Source organism: Microplitis demolitor, chromosome 8, assembly GCF_026212275.2.
Source record: "Microplitis demolitor isolate Queensland-Clemson2020A chromosome 8, iyMicDemo2.1a, whole genome shotgun sequence".
Taxonomy (NCBI): domain Eukaryota; kingdom Metazoa; phylum Arthropoda; class Insecta; order Hymenoptera; family Braconidae; genus Microplitis; species Microplitis demolitor.
The window spans coordinates 17412504-17432649 of record NC_068552.1 but is presented as its reverse complement, the minus strand read 5'-3'; the positions used below and the strand labels follow the sequence as shown (position 1 = coordinate 17432649).

The 20146-nt window shown below is 32.3% G+C and overlaps 3 protein-coding genes across 11 annotated transcripts in view; 1 reads left to right on the top strand and 2 right to left on the bottom strand.

The window, feature by feature from the left end:
- LOC103578822 (rap guanine nucleotide exchange factor 6) overlaps positions 1–7065 on the bottom strand; it is a 79040-nt gene extending 71975 nt beyond the window's left edge. For 4 of the 5 annotated variants that reach the window (XM_053741031.1, XM_008560009.3, XM_053741033.1 and 1 more), the window contains exons 1-2: positions 6747–7065; positions 6012–6379 (exon numbers count right to left, since the gene is read on the bottom strand). The gene's annotated coding sequence lies outside the window, so the exon portion shown is untranslated. The remainder of the gene's footprint in view (positions 1–6011; positions 6380–6746) is intronic. The other variant, XM_008560008.3, reaches the window with a different exon arrangement.
- Positions 7066–8058: 993 nt separating this feature from the next.
- On the bottom strand, positions 8059–11038 carry LOC103578824 (U4/U6.U5 tri-snRNP-associated protein 2). 3 transcript variants are annotated; one of them, XM_053741168.1, is made up of 10 exons: positions 10901–11038; positions 10472–10750; positions 10194–10369; positions 9897–10122; positions 9409–9695; positions 9197–9325; positions 9059–9120; positions 8753–8975; positions 8585–8653; positions 8434–8443 (listed from the first exon to the last, which is right to left on the bottom strand). In XM_053741168.1, the coding sequence occupies exons 1-9, from the start codon at positions 10977–10979 to the stop codon at positions 8600–8602; spliced, it is 1515 nt and encodes a 504-aa protein (XP_053597143.1). In that variant the 5' UTR covers positions 10980–11038; the 3' UTR covers positions 8434–8443; positions 8585–8599. The 3 variants fall into 3 exon arrangements, with proteins under 3 accessions (XP_008558242.1, XP_053597143.1, XP_008558243.1); XM_008560020.3 differs by having other exon boundaries at positions 8059–8653; XM_008560021.3 differs by lacking the exons at positions 8434–8443; positions 8585–8653 and having other exon boundaries at positions 8883–8991.
- A 1529-nt stretch (positions 11039–12567) lies between these two features.
- Positions 12568–20020, top strand: LOC103578825 (cingulin-like protein 1). 3 transcript variants are annotated; one of them, XM_053741095.1, is made up of 13 exons: positions 12568–12709; positions 13790–13964; positions 14057–14155; positions 14705–15199; positions 15286–15676; positions 15772–16142; positions 16210–16644; positions 17410–17583; positions 17654–18387; positions 18451–18553; positions 18623–18917; positions 19098–19642; positions 19909–20020. In XM_053741095.1, the coding sequence occupies exons 2-13, from the start codon at positions 13818–13820 to the stop codon at positions 19960–19962; spliced, it is 3843 nt and encodes a 1280-aa protein (XP_053597070.1). In that variant the 5' UTR covers positions 12568–12709; positions 13790–13817; the 3' UTR covers positions 19963–20020. The 3 variants fall into 3 exon arrangements, with proteins under 3 accessions (XP_053597070.1, XP_008558244.1, XP_053597069.1); XM_008560022.2 differs by having other exon boundaries at positions 18623–19642; XM_053741094.1 differs by having other exon boundaries at positions 12684–12752; positions 18623–19642.
- The last annotated feature ends 126 nt before the right edge of the window (positions 20021–20146 follow it).

Below are 20146 nucleotides of genomic sequence, written 5' to 3'. Positions count from 1 at the left end.
GCATCCGCCAACGTTTCCTTTGCACTCTTAATTTCATTTATTTATTTATTTATTTTTATATATCACTGGCAATAAATTCCAATTTCTAAGCACTTTTGCGGCTCAAAAAAAAATTTGCAACTGAAAAAAATATATAAAACTGTACATACATATTTATATGGCAAGAGCTATGGTGAATAAGGGTTGAGCTGCGTATTTTTGGGGTTAAAACACCTGTCAGGAGGGTCAGGTGTTACCACCTGCGCAAAAATTATATTTTAGATGATAATTATGTGAAATATATTTGATTGCTTCCGCGTGGAACCGTAAAGATACATTTTATGACGACAATATTTATAAATATTTAGGGTTTTTAGTTAATTCGGTTGCTTTTAATTAAAGATAAATATTAAAAAAGGCCTTTTGTCGTTTCATTTATGCAATAAATTAAATTATCGAGGACGTGACTAGACAATTAACGTTAAAACATAAAATGTAATTATAATATTCAATTAACAGTTTGTGTACTAACGAAAATAATTAAATTGTCAGAGGATACTGTTTGCGATAAAGTATAAATATGACAAATATGTAATTTATCAAATTTTGAATATATTAGATTTAAATTTGAAATTTAGGTGACTGCTTAAATAATTTAATTGTGCAAAAGTCATCAAGATAAATTGAGACTGAAGACGGAGTAATTTTAAGATCAATTTGAACTTCGACATTAGTCAACTAGAAATTTCAGAAGGTCGCGACCTCATACTCGCGTGTGCCAGCGATCGATCAACTGAGAACAAGAACAATCATTAGAGTCATAGTAGATAAGGTGTTAAGTCTAAAGTGTAAATGAGGATCTGTCTAGCTTCTTACATACATACATACATATATATATGTATACTTTATTAGAAGATAGTCTTTGTCTGAGCGAAATAAACTCTTGAATTCAGCACTCGTGTTCTCAGTACGATCAACCTGACTGATCCTACGTGATCGTGCATACACAAGTCGCTCGATCGTTTTACTTCCGGTTCCTCATTGCAACACCCGGCACTCTCTTGATGTACAGATATATATATATATATATATATATATAATACAGAACCTAGATAACATCAACTTGACTCTATATAATTGCAGTGCAATTATCCGCACGTGCAGTGACGTTAATACCAACTCATCGCAAGCATAAATTTAGAAAATAAATAAAAAAGGTACTTTTAATGTGTTCATACAAGTTAACAGTTAAAAATAAAATTAAGACCGTTAGAATATCGAGTAATAAACTTTTATTTCTTTTGATAAATAAAAAATGAATTGATCTGACCTTATAGGCAAGTTGAAGGATTTCCTGGTTGGAAAGGAATTTTAATTCGTCCACTCACTATTTTTAAGAATTTTAGAGGCCCTTGTAAGTTTTCCTAAGAATCTGACGTCAATAATTATTGAAGTTAAAAAAAAAAATTTGTTTTGCACGAAATTTGACTTTGAAATGTTGCTTTGAAATTTTGAGACGTGTTACGGCAATCAATTTGAATTAAATACTTTTTCGTGTATTTAAAAATTAATCTCACGATAAAACTCAATTAAAATATTTATTTTCCGTAAAATGATAAAATTTTTAGATGAGTTTTCTGTTAATGAAATTTAATATTGGGTGACACTCAAGAGTCAAGAGGGCTGTGAATCAATCGATGTCAATTTCGAGATAGGGTAAATCTTTGAGAACATATAGCGGTGATGATCGAGAGTATACATATATATATATATATGACTTGAGAGTATAACATCACACCCTGTCTGTTATCGTTAAGTGAACCCGAACCCTTCGGGCGGGATAACTGGCATTTTTTATTTTTTTCTTTACAATCTAAAACATCCGGTTGAAAGTTCACCAACCGTGGAATGCATTTTCCCCTCGTCGTATATATACGACACTAAACGACACAAGGATAGATGGGATTCTCACAACAGAAACCAACAGTGAAAGATCAACCATCAGCCCTTGCCTCTCTCCGCACATATAACGTTAAAATTTTTATTTTATTTTTATTCGTAAGCTTCTACTTGCCAGGATTTGATGCGGGAATAAGGAAATAGGCGTGAAATTGCCCGAAAATTGACACAAACCCCTTGGATATGCGCATCACGAATATTAAACCCTCGTGTTCGTGTTACCTCTCATTTCTCTCTATTTAACTTTTGGGTACGCGTCAAAACATAATTGAATGAATTGCCGTCAAAAGTTATTTACTGGAAACGAATATTCATTACAAAAATACACGAAAAAAATTTCAGACCCAATAAACCAAAAAGTTAACAAACAAAACTTTGTTTTCATGAATAAAAACAAAACAAAATAACTACAAACGGACGTAAATAAATAAATAAATCTTTTCAACAAATTCCTAAAGAACACAAGTATGCGTGACTCTCTAAGCCGGAAGAGGTTTTCGACCGGAAGTCTCGGAATCTTCAGTCAAAAAAAATGCTTTTTTCAAAGTTATTTAAAAAATAAAAAGATCTGAAGACGCAAATCGAGATTGTTTCACCTGTGGCGGCGGCGGCTTCCGCCAAGGGGTCTTCAGCGACCTCGAAAATTTACTTGAACATATATATATATATATGTATATATATGCAAGGATATTTATACACATGATATTTCTGTATACGTTCACTTGTCTAAGCTTCAAATGTGTTAACACTTTTGTCATCACCAACTTTCATTTTTTAACATTTCAACCTACGTATATATTTACATATTTTTTATAGTTGTGACGTAACTATAACTTATATAATGAGCTACAAAAATCATGTTGATATATTTTATTGGAAAATATTTATTAAATACCTATGAAGGATAGAAAAAAATCAGCGCAGTAAAGAGGACACAGGAATCTAAGTAAAGAGAAAATGAATATCGTAAACACAGGTGTAAAAGTAACATACATATGAATGTATGTGTAACAAAACACATTACTTTCTCTAGAGCATCTTTAAAAGATGTCATATGTTATTATAATATTAATAATAATGTGCATTAAAAAAAGTATGTGTCTGTTTAATGAAAACAATAAAGACAAGGCGAATTAACTCGTGAACGTGTAGCAGCACAAAAGTTTTGACAGAAAATAATTTAAAAAAAAAAATAACAGAGTGTCCGGAGAAGAAACAGGTGGCGTAACGGCAAATAAATATTGCACATCGTCTGCAGCACTATAATGACAACTGTGGCGACTGCACTGGTTGACAGTAAAAAATGTTCAACAAAACAAAGATAAAAAAGGCGGAAAGAAAAAAAAATAAATAAACATAAATCGAAGAAGACAAACAAAAAGGTGCATTTAGTGAGATAACCGTTTAAATAAAAGGGCGAGCTCGTTATATATTATCGTAATGATAAGAATTAGTTTGAAAAAAAAAAATAATGAGTCGGTGCAGGAGATTCCAGCCGCGGGAATACTATTTTCTGAGAAGTTTACTACTGACTAATAGTCAAGTATTTTCAGCCAGATAAAAAATCGTTTTAGTTTCTTCTCTTGGTTACACTTGAATGAATCATTCTTCAAACGAATAATAAATGCCTAATAATTGCCACTAACAATAATTACCTTAAACTTTATTATTACTATTGAGTAATTTAAGTTATTTTAAACCCATAAATAATCAATTATCATTACTGCCGCGAGATAACAGTACTCATAAAAAATTATTTCCGTGACAATAAAAGTACGTAAACAAAACCCGGCAGTAAAATTAAAAAAATAAGCAATAACTCAATTGAATATATGTTTAATTTTTATGTACCTGAAGATCAGAACGTTTTTCGCGCAACGAAATTAAAAATTTATGTAATTTGACTGCTTAAGGGGTAGTTCGGGGTGGCCTACAATTTTCGGCTGACATATTAGCGCGTGTACGAAACATTTAAAACTCTAGACCCAGTAGATTTCCTACTTTTCATTACGTTTTTTTATTTTCGTTTCACGAAAAACATTCCGATCTTCAGGTACATTAATTGTCAAACAATATCCATAAATTACATTTCTTTGAAAGCATGGAAACCGCGAACAGGAATTTGCACACAGATCATGTATGACGGATTCACCGTCACTGCGTCGTCATAATCAAGAATAGTTCGCGCTGATGGCATGCGTATATTGTCTCTAGATGCATTACATAAATGAGAGTAGCCCTCAGTTGTGTCTATTGTATTCGGTCTGGCCTCATCCTCCTGTTTCCTCTCACCTCCGTCAAACAAAACATCACCAGTAACTATGCATACACTCATTTATCTTCCAACCCAGTGTCCCTACACTGCCTTCCTGATCAACCGACCGTGAAGACTCTTTTTCTTTTTACTTCTTTACTACATACCTCTATATTTATATATAAATATATATACATATACATATATTTGTAATACCGTCGCGCTACGATACTTGAAACCATCCGCGCCCCAATGCGATAGAACAACTAGTGTAATGTGCTGTAGTATAAAAAAAAAAAAATATATATATATATATATATATAAATGTGTGTACATATATATGTATAATATATTCCAAATGCAATGTTTAAAAACTTACTACACCCCTCAGTATTTTTATATCAAACTCTCCCATCCTTAAAAGCCTCGCATTTAACGACACGAAGTTCCGATTACGTTCTTCCCGACCTCCTGGCCCAGTTCCGTTAGAGAAAAACATATAAATATAACGTACATACTCTAGCAACCATACCCAAGTCACACGTGGTTGTTTTGAAGAAAAAAAGTACAATAACAACAATAAATTAACTCCGCACTGTACTAAATAGATCTTGTGATAACAATTATTAATTGTGGGATAATAACTTTTCTAGCACGTTTACAAATCAACGGTTACAAAAAATAAAATTAAAAACATGGATGTACATCCATAGAAATAATAAAAGAAACAAGTGCGCACAAGATCTGCTAACACAATCGAAAGCCAAATAAAAATTGAACACGTATTTTAATAGACATCTACGTCTAGACATAAAAAATAAATGTAGCAGTAGTTTGACGTCAATAGATTGTCTGGAGATTTTTTAAAAAGGTCCCAGCAGCAGAGCCCGTAATAGCAACAACCATCAAGCAGTTCTATCTAATGGCTATTGCACTGGTCCATAGAACTCAAGGATTCTATTCAACCGAGCCTCCGTATAGTATCTTTTCCCCGGTCACCTAACGGCGAACTCAAGACGAGCTGCAGTCAATTCAACATACTTGTATCCAGACATAAATATTTCCCATCCTTGCGTCCTTAAATATTACCCCAGGATAAAAAATGGAGTACATGGACATCAGAATGTCTGTCAAGTTAAATAAAGCCATTCAATACCAAAAATTCACTTAGTGCATCAACTTGAGTCAATAATACTTACCCCAGTCAAAAAACAAATTCAGATTTAAGTCTCACAGTTTTCAATGAGGTTTTTGAGGACTAAACTAAAATTTGTATTTTGAGTCGGGATAATTATTCACCATCATTAAATGAACTGGATTATCATTTTACTCTAGTATTTTTAAAAGTATTCAAGCTCACGTAGATACTCATTAAATTTTTTCCTTTCTCATTCCAGTACTCCAGATTCTCTCCAACATTCAATTAAAAGACTTGCATAATACTCTATGATAGCTTACTTAAATAGCGTATGTCAGAATGCTCTCAATGAAAGAACGTTACATCAATATACATTACTATTACTGTCATTACACATCTACATACACATATTATACATATATGGATATATATGCAGCAAACTATAAACCATAATCGAAACGCACCTGCCACCTGCCCTATACGTTTTTTTTTAACATCCTAGACACTTGTTTCCTCCGCTTCGTCCCAATAGAGAACCATTTACTCGATCATCAATAACCGAACATTCAAAACACATCAATAAAACTTCCGGATAAAAAATAATATAATGCATCAGCAGCACGTGAGTTTGAAGATAAGTGGAACTAAAAACCTACAGCATCGAATATCAAATTAACTTACACCTCTGGCAGCCTTCATCAGCTCTGCTCTGCTCTGCTGTTACTCTTCTTCCTTGACTGCGATGGTCGTATCTTTTTTACGGCCTCCCAGCCACAGGATTTTGATACTTTTTTTACCTCTGGTCCGCTTACTTTATACCTTGCTCTCTCATCTCTCGTCTTCTCTACTTAAACTCGTATCGCGTGAAACAGGTATCGGTTTTGTTGTACGCTTGTGCTTGTGCTGGGGCCCGGGACTACGACCATACAACGAGTAGGACAAGACCAGGAGTAGACAAGACCAGAGTGTGGACGCTCGTTTGTTAAGTTATAGGGTACAATATAAACACAATACTAGCTCTGCTGTCATTGTCGTAAGATTGCATTATACTGAAACATCGAGATCTAAATATAATACTTATGCCTAATATTTATTCAAATTTGAATATCAAACTCGATTTCACATCTGGTTATAAAAATTTAACTCACAATGGCGAATATATATATTCATAGTAAGCAAATTTCTCACACGATTTTAGATGATAAAAAAACATTTAAAAAAAGATCATGATAACATGAGTTTTTTTAAATATCATGAATGGCAACATCTTTAGAACACCTTGTGAGAAAAGAGCTTGACTAGGAAATAAAAAATTAATGATACTCATTGTGCAAAAAAAAAAAAAAAAAAAAAAAAGAAAAGAAAGAATGCCAGTTTTAGATTTAAAATAAATAACTAGAGTAGAAGTAGACTTACCGAGACCGGGAAATTTAAAATAATAGTGAGTAACAAATCGGCTAATCCACAAATATTCACATCACAACACACTCACGACACTAAAAAAGTTTCACTCTATTACATGAAGCTAACGGTTTTTATAACTGACTTTTTATTTAATACTTTTATTTTTAAATTTAAAATTACGGAGATAAGCTGAGAGAGGTTATTAATTGTGGTAATGATAATGAATTGTATTTACTTAGATAAATAATAAAACGCGCGTATGTTGAGACAGGCAAAGTTACACTTGGAGATATTGAGTGTTCGGAACAACTTCGCGTGGCCGGCTGCCGTCGTGCCCCGTCCATCGAGACTCGTTTGGCGCGACGCTTTTCTCCCTCCAATTCGATACACTTTTAGCTCTCCCCTCCACGCGGGAAAATTTGAATACAGCGCCGAGGTGACGGGTTTCGGTACTCGGTTTGAATTTGAACTGGGGAGCATGCTCGAATGTTCCAGTGACTTCTTATGCTTATGCTTGTATACTTCTATATATGTATATATATATGTGTATGATTATTATTGTAATTTAATTAATTTAACGTCGAGACGAGAAATTTAATTTTCAGATAATTTTATTAATGCAAATAAAATTAAAATAAATTATCTTACGTTTCACATCCTCAATTTTAGTTTAATTACTGCGACTTAAAATTTTTTTTATAAATTTTAATTATCAAGTTTATTAATGAGGTCAATTTTTTATTTTTATAATTATGAGTGTGAATGTAGCAGACATCAGACAAATTTAAAATTATTAATAGAGTAAATAATTAATAAAATTAAATTTTAAAAAAATGCGCATTTAAAAAATTTTGAAATTAATAAGTGCATTTTTTATAAATATTATTTTGTCAATTATTTATAATTTTAAATTTGTGCTATGTCTGCTACATTCATACTCATTTTATTATTTAGTCAACTTTGACAATTAAATCTAATTTAATTATTTGTAGTCGTAAATATAAAATTATTGTTAATTGTACTTGACACCGATTGTGAAATTAAGTAATTATACAAAAAAATAATAATAGTAAACATGTTTGTTTGTAATTGTTGTGATTTCAGATTAGTATATTAATGATAGTTCGTTTATATAAGTCTGGTATCTGATTAATTTTTAGTGGAAAATTTTTGCAAGCGTTATCAAGATTTGAAAAAAAATTTACAAATAGAGAAATTTTTTAGATTAATTTTCAATGTAAAAAAATCACGAATTTTCTTGGCTTTCAAAAATTAAAATACCGATTTTTTTTATAGCCAAAAGACATCTTTTTAGCTGGTTCTAATTTTTGGAGGTTTCTCAATGATATAAATATCAACTTTTGAATCGCCTACTAATTTCCTCGTCTTGTTTTCCAAGATAATTTTTACCTGAAACTTCATTGTTAAAAACAATAATAGTTTTTTCAAAATGTATCTCTTACTTTATTAATTTTTAAAGCACAATATTTTCGATATTTATTATTATTCCGCACACTCTACGTCTCTCTACAGATCAGAAATGCACGTTGATAAGTTATCTACTCGTAAATATATCTATGGGCAGTATCATGTACTGGGTTTCCTCATGCACCGACACTCGGCACGCGCGGCTTTTTTCCGTCCAACCAGTAAGTATTGGAACATATCGCGGGTTGGGTTTGAATTCCAAAGAGTGTTCCTTTAATCTACTGCAAGTATGAATTATTTAAACATAAAATTCTTTACTAATAAATATCAAACAATAATTCAAGTCTTTTTTAAATGTTAAATTAAAATCAAACGTTAACTCATGAATTGTATAAAATTTTTTAAATTTTATTTAAACATACAGATTCACTCAGTCATCATTTAACCACAATCCCATTCTCCGGACTGTCACTTTTTCTTAGTTCATAAATCTGAAACAAATAATTTTTACCAATTAATTAATTCATCAACATATAATTTATATAAAAATCGGAATAGAGTAAAGTATTAATATTCAATGTAATAATTACTTGTATGTAAGCCTCACTGAGTGTTATCATCTGCGGTAAACTCTGCGTGACATGGAGATCTTGCATTTCATACCACTGACCAGTAGCACGATGTAAAATATGAACTCTATAGGTTCCCTGACCTGGCTCACCGTCATGGACAATATTTGCAACCAAGTCATAAACTGTGTACGGATGTCTCGCTTTTACTTCCGGCGTCAAAATATCACCAAAATCAACGTTTCTGCAATTGCGAAAAACTATTTAAATAATTATTATCATGAATAATTATTATTTAATAATTGAAAAAATTAAATAGAAACTTACTTGACAGGAAAATTAACGATCGTAGGATTTTTTTCCACGAAAAAAGTGTTCTTGGTAAATCTCTGAAATTAAACATAAAAATATAATTAATTTTTGTTAATTAATTAATTTATTTATTCAATTACTAAGAATGCTTACTTTTATGTAAAGTATAAGATAAGGTGGCAGTTCTGTGATTTCGAATCTCTTCATGAAATTTTCTTTATAAGTTTTGTACTCTTTTTCCGTGACTGCATTAAATTTATTGAGAAGAGAGTACAAATTGACCTGAATAATAATTAAGTAACATTATTAAAATGAAAATAAAATTGAAGATAAATTGTAGAGTAAATATTTAATAATTTAAGTACCTGAGGTATCATATTTTCGTCAAAGGGATCCTTGAAAAGCGGCGGTGGAGGTAAATCGCATGTTAAATACAAAAACGGACTTTCCGTAACAGTCTCTCCGTACTCAACAGTGTTCAATAATTCACTTCTTTGGCTCTCCTCTAATTCAAGTGGCGGAATTTTTCTAGTATATATTCTCATTTGGCCCAAAAACGTCTTGTAGATAATACTAGAGTCACCTTTTTTACTTCCATTCAATGCGATATGCAGCGCATTCAGAAACCACGACAGGAAATCAATTGGATCACCTGAAATAAATCGAAAATAAATTATCATAATTAAAAGTAAAATATCATATACAAATCTATAGTTTCTATTCTACTTAAAAGTTTACGATTTTGTTGAAAAAAAAAAGTATTATTTAAAATACACAGTCTATAATTTATAAATGAAAGCTTGATTTTGTTTCAGAGTAAAATAAATAATAAATATTATTATCAATAACTTACTTTGCTCAGTAAACTGAAAACACTTTTTACTCCACAAGACGACAGCTTGGAGCATTTCATGAGGACTAACGTGTGCTTTAAAATTACGTGGGTTCCATAGTTTTCTCATTAACTCGCCGAATCTCTGCACAAGAAGATACGACGAGTCTCCAGGAGGTCTTTTCACATGTGAGTAATTTGACTCACGTAAAAAATAATTTCTCAGAGGAGTTACGTGAGATAATGCCTAAAAAAAATTAATTTCATGAATAATAAATTCAAGACATCAAGGATTTGAATATAATATCAACACTATACCTGTAAGATAACATTACAATAGTCATTGGCTTTGATATTATTCAATCCAACGATACCCGGAGAGTACATTGATCCATCAATCGCTCTCGACTGCTTGTCACTCGTATCAAGCTGCGCTATTTGATCTTTTCCAAAGGTTGGATTTAAAACATACTTGATGTCATCCAACGATGAATCTGTAAAATTAAATAATTAAATTACATTTATATTTATATTTATAATTTACGAAACTCTGGGTAATATGAGCAGGATGTAGATGAATGGAGTAAATTACTTACCAACGATTTCATAATTATCAGGTAGACAGTAAAATTTCAACGTATGAAGATTTAAAAATACATGATGACTTTCTGCTACACTGTGAGTGTAAGCATGAGTATTTGTTCCTCTTCCTTGGAAATATTTCCCACATACTAAACAAGCGTAGACGTTTATACGAGACAGTGAAACGGAACACAATTTTTCAAAATCAAAGTCCAAGAATTGTCTATTGATAGTATCAAGATATGGGCAAAGACGTGGTGCATCTGATTTACTTTTGTAGGCCAAACTGTAATCTAAAAAAAAAATAATAAATAAATATATGAAGTGTTTTATTTACATGCTAGGTTATGGACCTAACCTCCAAAGTTCTAAAGCGTTCTGATATACTGGAGGTATTTCAGTATTATTATTTTAATTAGACAATTTTTAATTGTCATACTCACTATCACTTTCATTTTCTGAATCACTATTGCGGTCAGAAAATTTTCTTTTTAAACTAATTACTGATGTTTTTGAAGCCATAACTTAAGCACGGGACGGAGCTGGCGGTACCTATAGGTAAGTATATCGGTATAGTAGTGATGCGCAATGGAAATCGATTAATCGAACAATCGAAGTTTTTGTTTCGATTGTCGATTTTTTAAACTGATTGTAAGCCTTCAGATTAACTAAAAGATATCGATTATTTTTTTTTCTAAACGATTTTAAACATCGATTTTTTGTAAAATTAATTAAAGAAAAAAATTGTTTTTTAAAGTCATTAACTCAAACATTATAAAAATTGTTTGACTAATACAGCTAAACAGATGATAAACAACTTAAACGTAATGATTAAGGAACGATTTGAAACGATTAGAAAAATAAAATTTTAAATACTTTTTAATGCTTTTGAAAACTTTGAATATATTTGAACCACCCTTCTTAGGGGTATTTAACATTGCAAATCGTTTCTTTCAATTAGGAAAGCTTCAGAAACGTATAAATTTAAGTAATAACAGCTATATGTCATTAATTGTAGTTCAGGTTATTGTTTTCTTGATAAAGTTAAGAGACTTTGATTTACTCCACGAAAATTAGTTTTTTTTAACTAAAAACTCCAAATAGCCCAAACGACTATTTTCCACCATCTAGAAACATCTCCACCATCTTTTACTGAGGTACTTGACGATTTGCCTGAATTAAGTTTTGCTGTGAGTTATAATATATGTTTTGTAAATGTGAATAGATAAATTAAAATATATTTTTTCATTTCTTCTATGACAAATATTGCCCAAGGTAATCTTTTTCTGTTTCTACTTTAAAAATTCCCTTAAATATTCATACGGCAAATTACTCATATTAAACGGAATCTAATAATTCTCATATGAGTTACTTACCAGGGACACGAAAAATTGAAGGCGTGATCTAGTGGCGAACACCGAACTACTACCGAAAAAAAAAACACTGAACTACTCATAAAAAAATCGCTAGCAAATGTAAATAAAAATATTTATATAAATTTGATAAATTTTTATTTTTATTTTCCACCGCTGAGCGACATTGCAAGTAATTAATTTTGGACTTTAATTCATCCTGAATGTCATTAAATCTCCCGCGCTTTTTTAAAATTCAAATAAAAAAATAAATAATTATTGATAATTAATAAATAATTTCTTTTCCTTGAATACATGTTTGAACGTTTCATTAAATAATTTATTTAATACAAACAGTGTCCTAAACTAATCGATAAACTTTTAAATCTAAAAATAAATAAATTTGTTATTTGGCTTGGATTTAAAATAAGTAAATACTGCCCCAATTCCAATAGATTTTTTTATAGATCGCTATTTGAATTTATTTCTAGAAGTTTCGCGCATTTAATACATAAAATTTTTTTTTTTAATTCAGACTCAACTGATAAATTTTGAACGTAAAATTTGACTTTAAACTTGGACTTCCAATTGCTCTGTTGGATTCGATATTAGAGCTCTAGAAGACACTAGATGTCGGTCTTTAGCTCGTTATTCGTCTGTATTTTCTTAAAAGTTTTACAAGAGATATTTATAGAGCTGCAGAGAGATGCTGGTTGAAATGAAACTGGAAGCTGGTTACTGGCTAAAAGCCAGCAAGGTGTACCAGTACCACCGCGAGATCTCGCTCTAAAATCTTCAACAAATATCATATTTTATATACTTAGTATTAAATCTTGACACTTTTTAAGTTTGATTACGACAACAAATAAATATCTTTTTATTCATGTGAATATTTCCATCGTGAGTTTCTTCAAGTGTTTTGTGTGTTTTTTTAAAATTAATTGTAAATTTCATTAAAATATACATAATTTTTATTAATTATAAGCTACAATAAATGAATATATTTGAATTAAATTAAGTCTCGAGTTACAAACTATAAAATACAAAATTTATATAATATAGTGTTAATATAGAAAAAATAAAAAATTAAAGGCGGAAGTATGAGTTGTTTTTTAAAATACATAAATAGTATTAAAAGCAATCTCTTTTGTTTTCATACGAAAATTCTATATTTATCTTATTTAGAATCAACCAACTATTTATATACATTTCCCATGGCCTCTTGCACGTGTCAGGCACTTTTAAATAATGTTTCATTTTATTTTTTTTCTCCTTTCATCTTTATAAAAAAAAAAGGAAAAGAAAATTCAAAAATTATTTTTCAGAAATATTTGCTTGGTATATCGAGAAAATTCAAAAATTTTTACTTTCCAGAAGAGACATTCTGTCTTTAAACTTGCAATTTTGAAAACCCAGCAAATCATTTTTAATTATTACTGCTAGTCAACCAACTCAGGGTAGTTTAGACCTTATCTTAAAAATCCAAAATTTTATTTTTTCGGGTGTCCAAACTACCCTCTGTCAAATTTGCTCATTTCAAGTTCACGGTATTTATTATCCTAATATCTAAAATTTTTTTTTAGAATACAATATTTTTCTTTGTGTGTAAAAAAAAAAAAATAGTAATGACTATATTCTAATTATAATAATAATAGTAATTATTATTATTATTATTGCTAAGCTTAACGATGAAAAAAGTAAACGCAAGCTCTATTGACAAAGAACAAGATGCTTGCCAATCAAAGTTACGATAAACTGGGCAAGTAGAGCAAATCGAGTGTTGTCGTCATCGGAGTGTGTTTTCAATAGCCAAAAATAACTCATTTGATATGCGTATTGAAAAAATAAAGCATCCGGTTATTAAAGTATTTATTATTTGTCTGCAGTAAATTTAAAAATCCACCAGGCTTCGCAAATAAAACTTCTAATTATCGAACAAATAAATAAATAAATAAATATAGACGATAAAATTTTTTTTAGTCCGATAACGAACGATTAACGATTGATAATGGGAGTAAGTGGCAGCTTACACAATAACCCTTATAATTATGAGCCGCCACCATTACCACCACCATTTTATACGGGGGCTGGATATACACCTGGAACTTCGCGAGCGTCTGAAACTATCGATGAGTCTTCAAATCTTCAAGGCCAAGTATAAAAACTTATTATTGTTGTTTAATAATAGTAAAATTTATATAGATTATTCGGTATTTATTTGTTGTTGATTATTCATTCAAATAACAGGAAGCACAATTACGTAGAAGCATAAGAAATGAAGAGTGGTGGCAGCAGAGACCATCGGCGCCAAATATCTCAAGTCTATGCCATCCACGTGAGACTTTGGTAATTTGTATTTAATATACAATTAAATACTATCGAACAAATTTATTTAAACGGTCATTGACTTAATCTCGATTGGATACTATTTATGTACTGGTCCATAGCTTCTGGCTCTGCTAAATTGAATAAACTTGTAGTACATGTCGGTAGTTTGTAATTTAATTAGTAGTTAATACTATGGTAACAAGATTATTAATAATAAAAAATAAAAACTCAGCAATTTAGTATTGGCATATATCCAAAAAATGAAGCAGAGTCTTTGCTCTGTAGTTTGAGTCTTTATGCTGAGTCATAGCTACGAAAATTCATTTCCACGATAGTCGATCAGATCACGTGCCATTTTGGCTCATTGTCCCCGTCTCTTATTCATTTTTATTCTTTGTACTTTGCTCGACAGTTTTGACTCTTCAGTCTGCGATTGTCTTCCAAGTGAATAACAAGTCTTTGATTTACTATTTTTTATTATAATAATTATTATTGTTTTTGAATTTCGTGATAACAAAGTGGGCTTTCAGTTAATACACTTATATATACAAGAAGTTTTATTTGTAGTTGACGTATGCTGCACAAATGACTGGTTGGCAATCAGATTATACAGCAAGTGCACCATCAGTTAATCAAGAAGCTATGGAATTAACGCGTACAGTTTCACATTTAGCGGCTGCTAATCAGCAATTGGCTTCAGCACACAGCGCACTTTTGACGCAGCTGGAAAAATTGTACGCAGAGTTAAACAAAGCGAGGGAAGAAAAAGAAAATCTCAAGACTGAAGTATCGCATGTCGACGGTTGCAGTCAGACGGAATTAAATAATCAGCTTCTGAGTAGAATTGAAGCCATAGAAAATTTTATTAAAAATTTTGGAGCTACGGGTGATTTAAGGTGTTGCAAAAATTTGCATAGAGAAAAAGACGAAAATGATAAACGCGAATGTCAGAAAGCTATAGACAGGATACAGTTGATGGAAAACGTACTGGAGCCAGAAAAATATGAAAGTGAAGTTGAGAGACAGAAGAAAAGATTTGAAAATCTTAAGAGGGATTATGATGTAAGAAGTTTTTTTTAAATTATTATAAATAATTATTTGTTTGTTTTTCTATGAAAATGATAATGTTAATGTTTTTGTTGGTACAGATGTCGAGAAGTAATTGTGAGAAAATCGAGTCGCGTTTGAGTGAAAAAGAAAAAAATCTTGAAGAAATAAAACGTGATTTCGATTCATTAAAATTGGAGACATCGAGACTGACTGAGCAGTTGGATGCATTCCATATGGAAAAAGACACTGCCACAATGCGAATTAAAGATTTGGAAAGTGATTTGAAGAAAGCGGAATGTGTGAGAGAGGAGACTGTTGCATTGAAGGACAAAGAGACTTGTAAATTACGCGCTACGCTTCAAGAAGAAATAATTAGTAAGAAGAAACAAACTGAGGCATTTGAAGAGGCTTTGCGAGAGATTCAAAGACTGAATGATATTGTTGAAGGTGTCAAAAAAACAGAACATACTGATACTGTTTTAGATCCTGGTAATTTCTCATTCTTATTATCTTTTTTTCTAATAATTGGAACTAGCGTTCAAGTTAATTAGATGTTATAAATTTTATGTATTTTTGTTGAATAGAAACATCAATAGAATCAGACATAAATGAACGTCCTAGTTTAGAAGAATTTAAAAAAGATTTAAGTATGAAACGCGAAGCTAGACAACGTGCAATAGCAGCAGTTTCATCAGAAATGGACCGACTGAGACGTGAGTTGGATGCTGAGAAGGAAGCACATTCAGAGACATCGCGAGTATTGGATTTATTGAAAAGTCAAGCGGAAAATGCGTCAAGAAAAAGTGAAACCTTTTCTGTTGGGACGACGACGATGGAGGATTCGACTGCTTCAACTTCAACTACAGGAATTACAGGAATCGAAGGCTGGAAAAATAATTTGCAGGGACCTAACTCTGTGCATCTTGATGCTGAAAGACTTGCTGATGTACTGAAGGTAACTATGATAAATAAGCAGATTGATGATTGATTTGATTATTAATTTTTTTATGTTTATTTGCTAGGTTTCTGATGAGCTAAGAGCGTGTATAAGGCAGCAGATTGAAAAAATAGACGATTTACGTTATCATTTAGAGTGTGAGCCGGAAAATAATGCCCGGCGCATTGAAACTTTGAAGATAATTGCTAATAAAAGTCGCGAGGCTTTTGGTAAACGCGAGGAAAAAATTAATGGATTGAAAAATATGCTATCACAGATAATAGCAGGTCTTAGTGATGACAAACTTGATATTGACGTAACCGATGACCTCAGGACTGAGCACGATCGCCAGATGGAAGATATAAAAAAATTGAAGCGTCTGTACGACGAGCGGATTAGAGTTATTGCGGAGCTGAAGGAGTCCTGCTCAAAAGAGCTGGTTGATCTCAAAGATAAATTCAAGAATCTGACAAAAGATAAGGAGTCTTTGGAAGAAGATTTTAATAAGGCGCAAGAAAAGGTAAAAAACAAATTTAATTAAATGACTTGCAGTATATTGTGTGGCAGAGATGGAACATGATGATTTCAGACGAGGATAAAGTTAAAGGCCTTCATACTAAGTTTGAAGTCATATTTCATTCTGTGTCACACAATATAAACAACAAAATCGTTTAGATTGTGTCGTTATCCCCAACAAAAAAAAGCTGGAGACCACTTTTCATAAAAATACATAGACGTCATCCTTCCTGATCTGACTTGGAGTCATGAGTTAAAAAAAAAAACTTTTCCTAAGATTTTTCTGGGTTTCTTCTAATAGAGAGCATCATAATGAACAAAAAACGTTAGTATTGTGAAGGGTTATTCCCAACCTAAATAAAGTTGCAAGCCACTCTTGATAAAAAGACATAGACAGTCTCATCTGCCCGCATCTGCCTGCATCTGCCCGACGCCGATTACTCAAAAAATAAATTTTTCCATGGACTTTTTAGGGTATCTCTTACTAGAGGACATCATAATGAACGAAAAACGTTCGTATTATGATAGATTATTCCTAACAGGAGCAAAGTTACGGGCCTCTCTACACAGGAAGACATAGACAGGGGCATCTACACCCATGTCCACCCATCTTGATTTATCCTCATATGAGTCTGAACTCAAAAATAAACTTTTTCTTAGGACTTTTTAGGATTTCTCCTAATGGAGAACATCATGATAAACAGAAAAATTAAAACAACAAATGGTTCAAAAATATTTAAAATTACTAAATGAACTTTTTTCCCCATAGATTGATACACAGGACACTGAAATATCGAACCTCGAGTCACAACTAGGATTGACAAAAGCTGATTGCCGTGATTTACAAAACCAAATGGGTGTTATCAATAGTCTATTCTCACAAATGCTACTAAGCGCATCATCTGCTGACATGGATCTTGATCGCCTAACTCAATTACTACAGGTAATTATTAAAACATAATTAATTATCAACTGACAATTGAATCTGTACTTAATAAAATTTAATTACCCAGGAAAATCACGAATTAATCAGTGAAATGGCACGTGAAGAAGGCAGTGAAGCCGCAGCCTTACCAAAACTGCTACTAGACCTCGTAGAACAAGTAGAAGGTCGTGATAAATCCAAAACAAGTGACATTGAAACAGAGAAGAAAGACGAAGATCAGGAAGAAAACATCGCAAATAATTTGCCCAAAGTCTGGCGCGTGTTATTGGAACTATTAAGCTGTCACGCAGTCCAAGGCTCTACCTCGGGTTCATCTGAACCAGTTTCCTTGTCCACTGACCCCAATGTCTGCTACAAGTCCGTCGACACTCCGACGGGTCCGCGTCTCGTGATATCCGTCAGCAAAACTTACATCCGTCTGAAAGAGCTGATTCTCGAAAAGAAGAGTCTGGAAAAAGAAATGGGACGGATGAAACAGTTGAATTTACATTTAGAGAGCAAGTTGGGCGAGCAGGAGAAGCGGCTTACTATGGTTTCGGAGGAATTGAGCAAGACTTGGAACATCGTTGGCTGCATGCAGGCCCAACATCAGCAGCTGCATACTCACGAGAAGATATTGCGCTATGAGTTGCAACAAAAACGAATAATGCTGCAGGAATTGAAACAAGAGTTGGAGTATTGTCGGGAAAAATGGGAATCTGCGCGTCAGAAAAATTGTAATACGGAAATAGAATGGAAAAATTTAAGGAGAGAATTTGCTGCGCGTAAAGCTCTTGCTGTTGATGATTCATTCAACAATAGGTAATTTATTTATTTAATTAATATTTATTTTTATTTATTAATTAATTACTAATGATATTCTAGTGCTGAAAGTGGATTTAGTGATGAACGTGGTGATGATACTGATGATGACGATATTCCGAAGGATGAAAGACTTAGAATTGGCTCCCGTCGAAGGACCAGAAAGGTTTTATCAATTTTTAATTAATTAATTAATTTATTTATTTATTAACTTGATAATTTATTTTAATTAAAGGAGAGTCCAAGGACACCAACACCAGATACTGAGTCTGAACAACCAACGGACACTGAATTATCAGAAACTAAAAGCGAGCCACCATCACCAGACCGACAGAGAACCCCAACACCTGACACTATTGATTACCATGAAGTTGCTACAGAAGAAGTTGTCATCGAGGAACGGGTCGAGGAACTGGACCCACTTGACCAAGCGCTGGCCAACGTTATCCAGAATCTAATTCAGATAAACAGTGCCGATGACAGTGAGCATGAAGCGAGTGACTATAAAACTGCATGTATGGAAAGTCCAGGTAACCAAGCGGACACGAAAGATCAAGAATCATTGATACTTACTCAGGACACTCAACAACCAGACATACCACATTGTGTTTTAGATACTGATCACACAGACATTGATGTGCATGAAATAACCTCTGAGGCACTGAAAATAATTAATTCTGTTTCTGTATTTTCAATTGGTCCTTTCCCAGCTTCTTCAGTGTCTACATTATCTCTGGATACCAGTAATCAGTTTGATAAAGGCATTGATTCATCATGTGGAATCACCGTTTTTGGTACGCAAGATAAATTAGATCAAGTTCCCAGTGAAGAAGTTGATAAGTCAGTTGTTGAAGATGAAAAAAGTAATGAATCATCTTCATCAGTACCTACATCAGTATCTACACCAGAAACATCAACACTAGATCCATCAACTCCAGTAATGTCTACACCAGAAACCTTAACTCCTGAAACATCAACATCAGAAACAACAACAGCCACAGCATCAGATTCAAATCAATCAAAACCAACACGAACACCAGAAGAAGTTTTAGCATCACGTGCAGCTAGATTAAAAAGATTAGAAGAGCAAGCTGATTGGTTAATGAAAAAAATGAGCGCCACTAGTCGCAGAGGTTCTGTTCTAAGTACCAGGCTCGAAGAACTTCATGAAGCTTATGGTGAACCACCAGCACCACCTCCAATGCCTGATGTTCTGCCTTCTGTTACACTACCCAGTTTTTTAAATACTAATCAGGTAATTTATAATATTCCTCCATTTCTTTAATACCAGATATATTTTTCACCAGATCTGCACCGGAAGTTTAAATACCTGCCCTGTTTAGAGGAAAGAAAGTCGTTATTTTTTTTCACAGTAAGCAAATGATAAAAATGAGCGCATGCGCCCTTCTTACCTTGAACAGAGGCTAAAATTTAAACTTTTAGACGCAGATTAATTCGGACCGGGGTTAGAATGTCCAACTTTCCTTCCTTGGTGTGTAATGTACTATTTTCCGTTCGCAGACAGCAGAGCCTACAAATAAAACAACAGAAGACACAAACGATCCAACAGAATAATTTCGTACATAATAATTATAATTAAGTATAAAAAATTCTTGTGAAGATTTTAAAATGTATTAATTAATTTTAATCAACTATTAATTACATATATTATTTTTTACTTAAAGTTAAATCTTGAAATAAATAAAATGCAAGTTTTAAAAGGAGCATTAAAAGGTTTACAAATTTATTTTTCACAAAA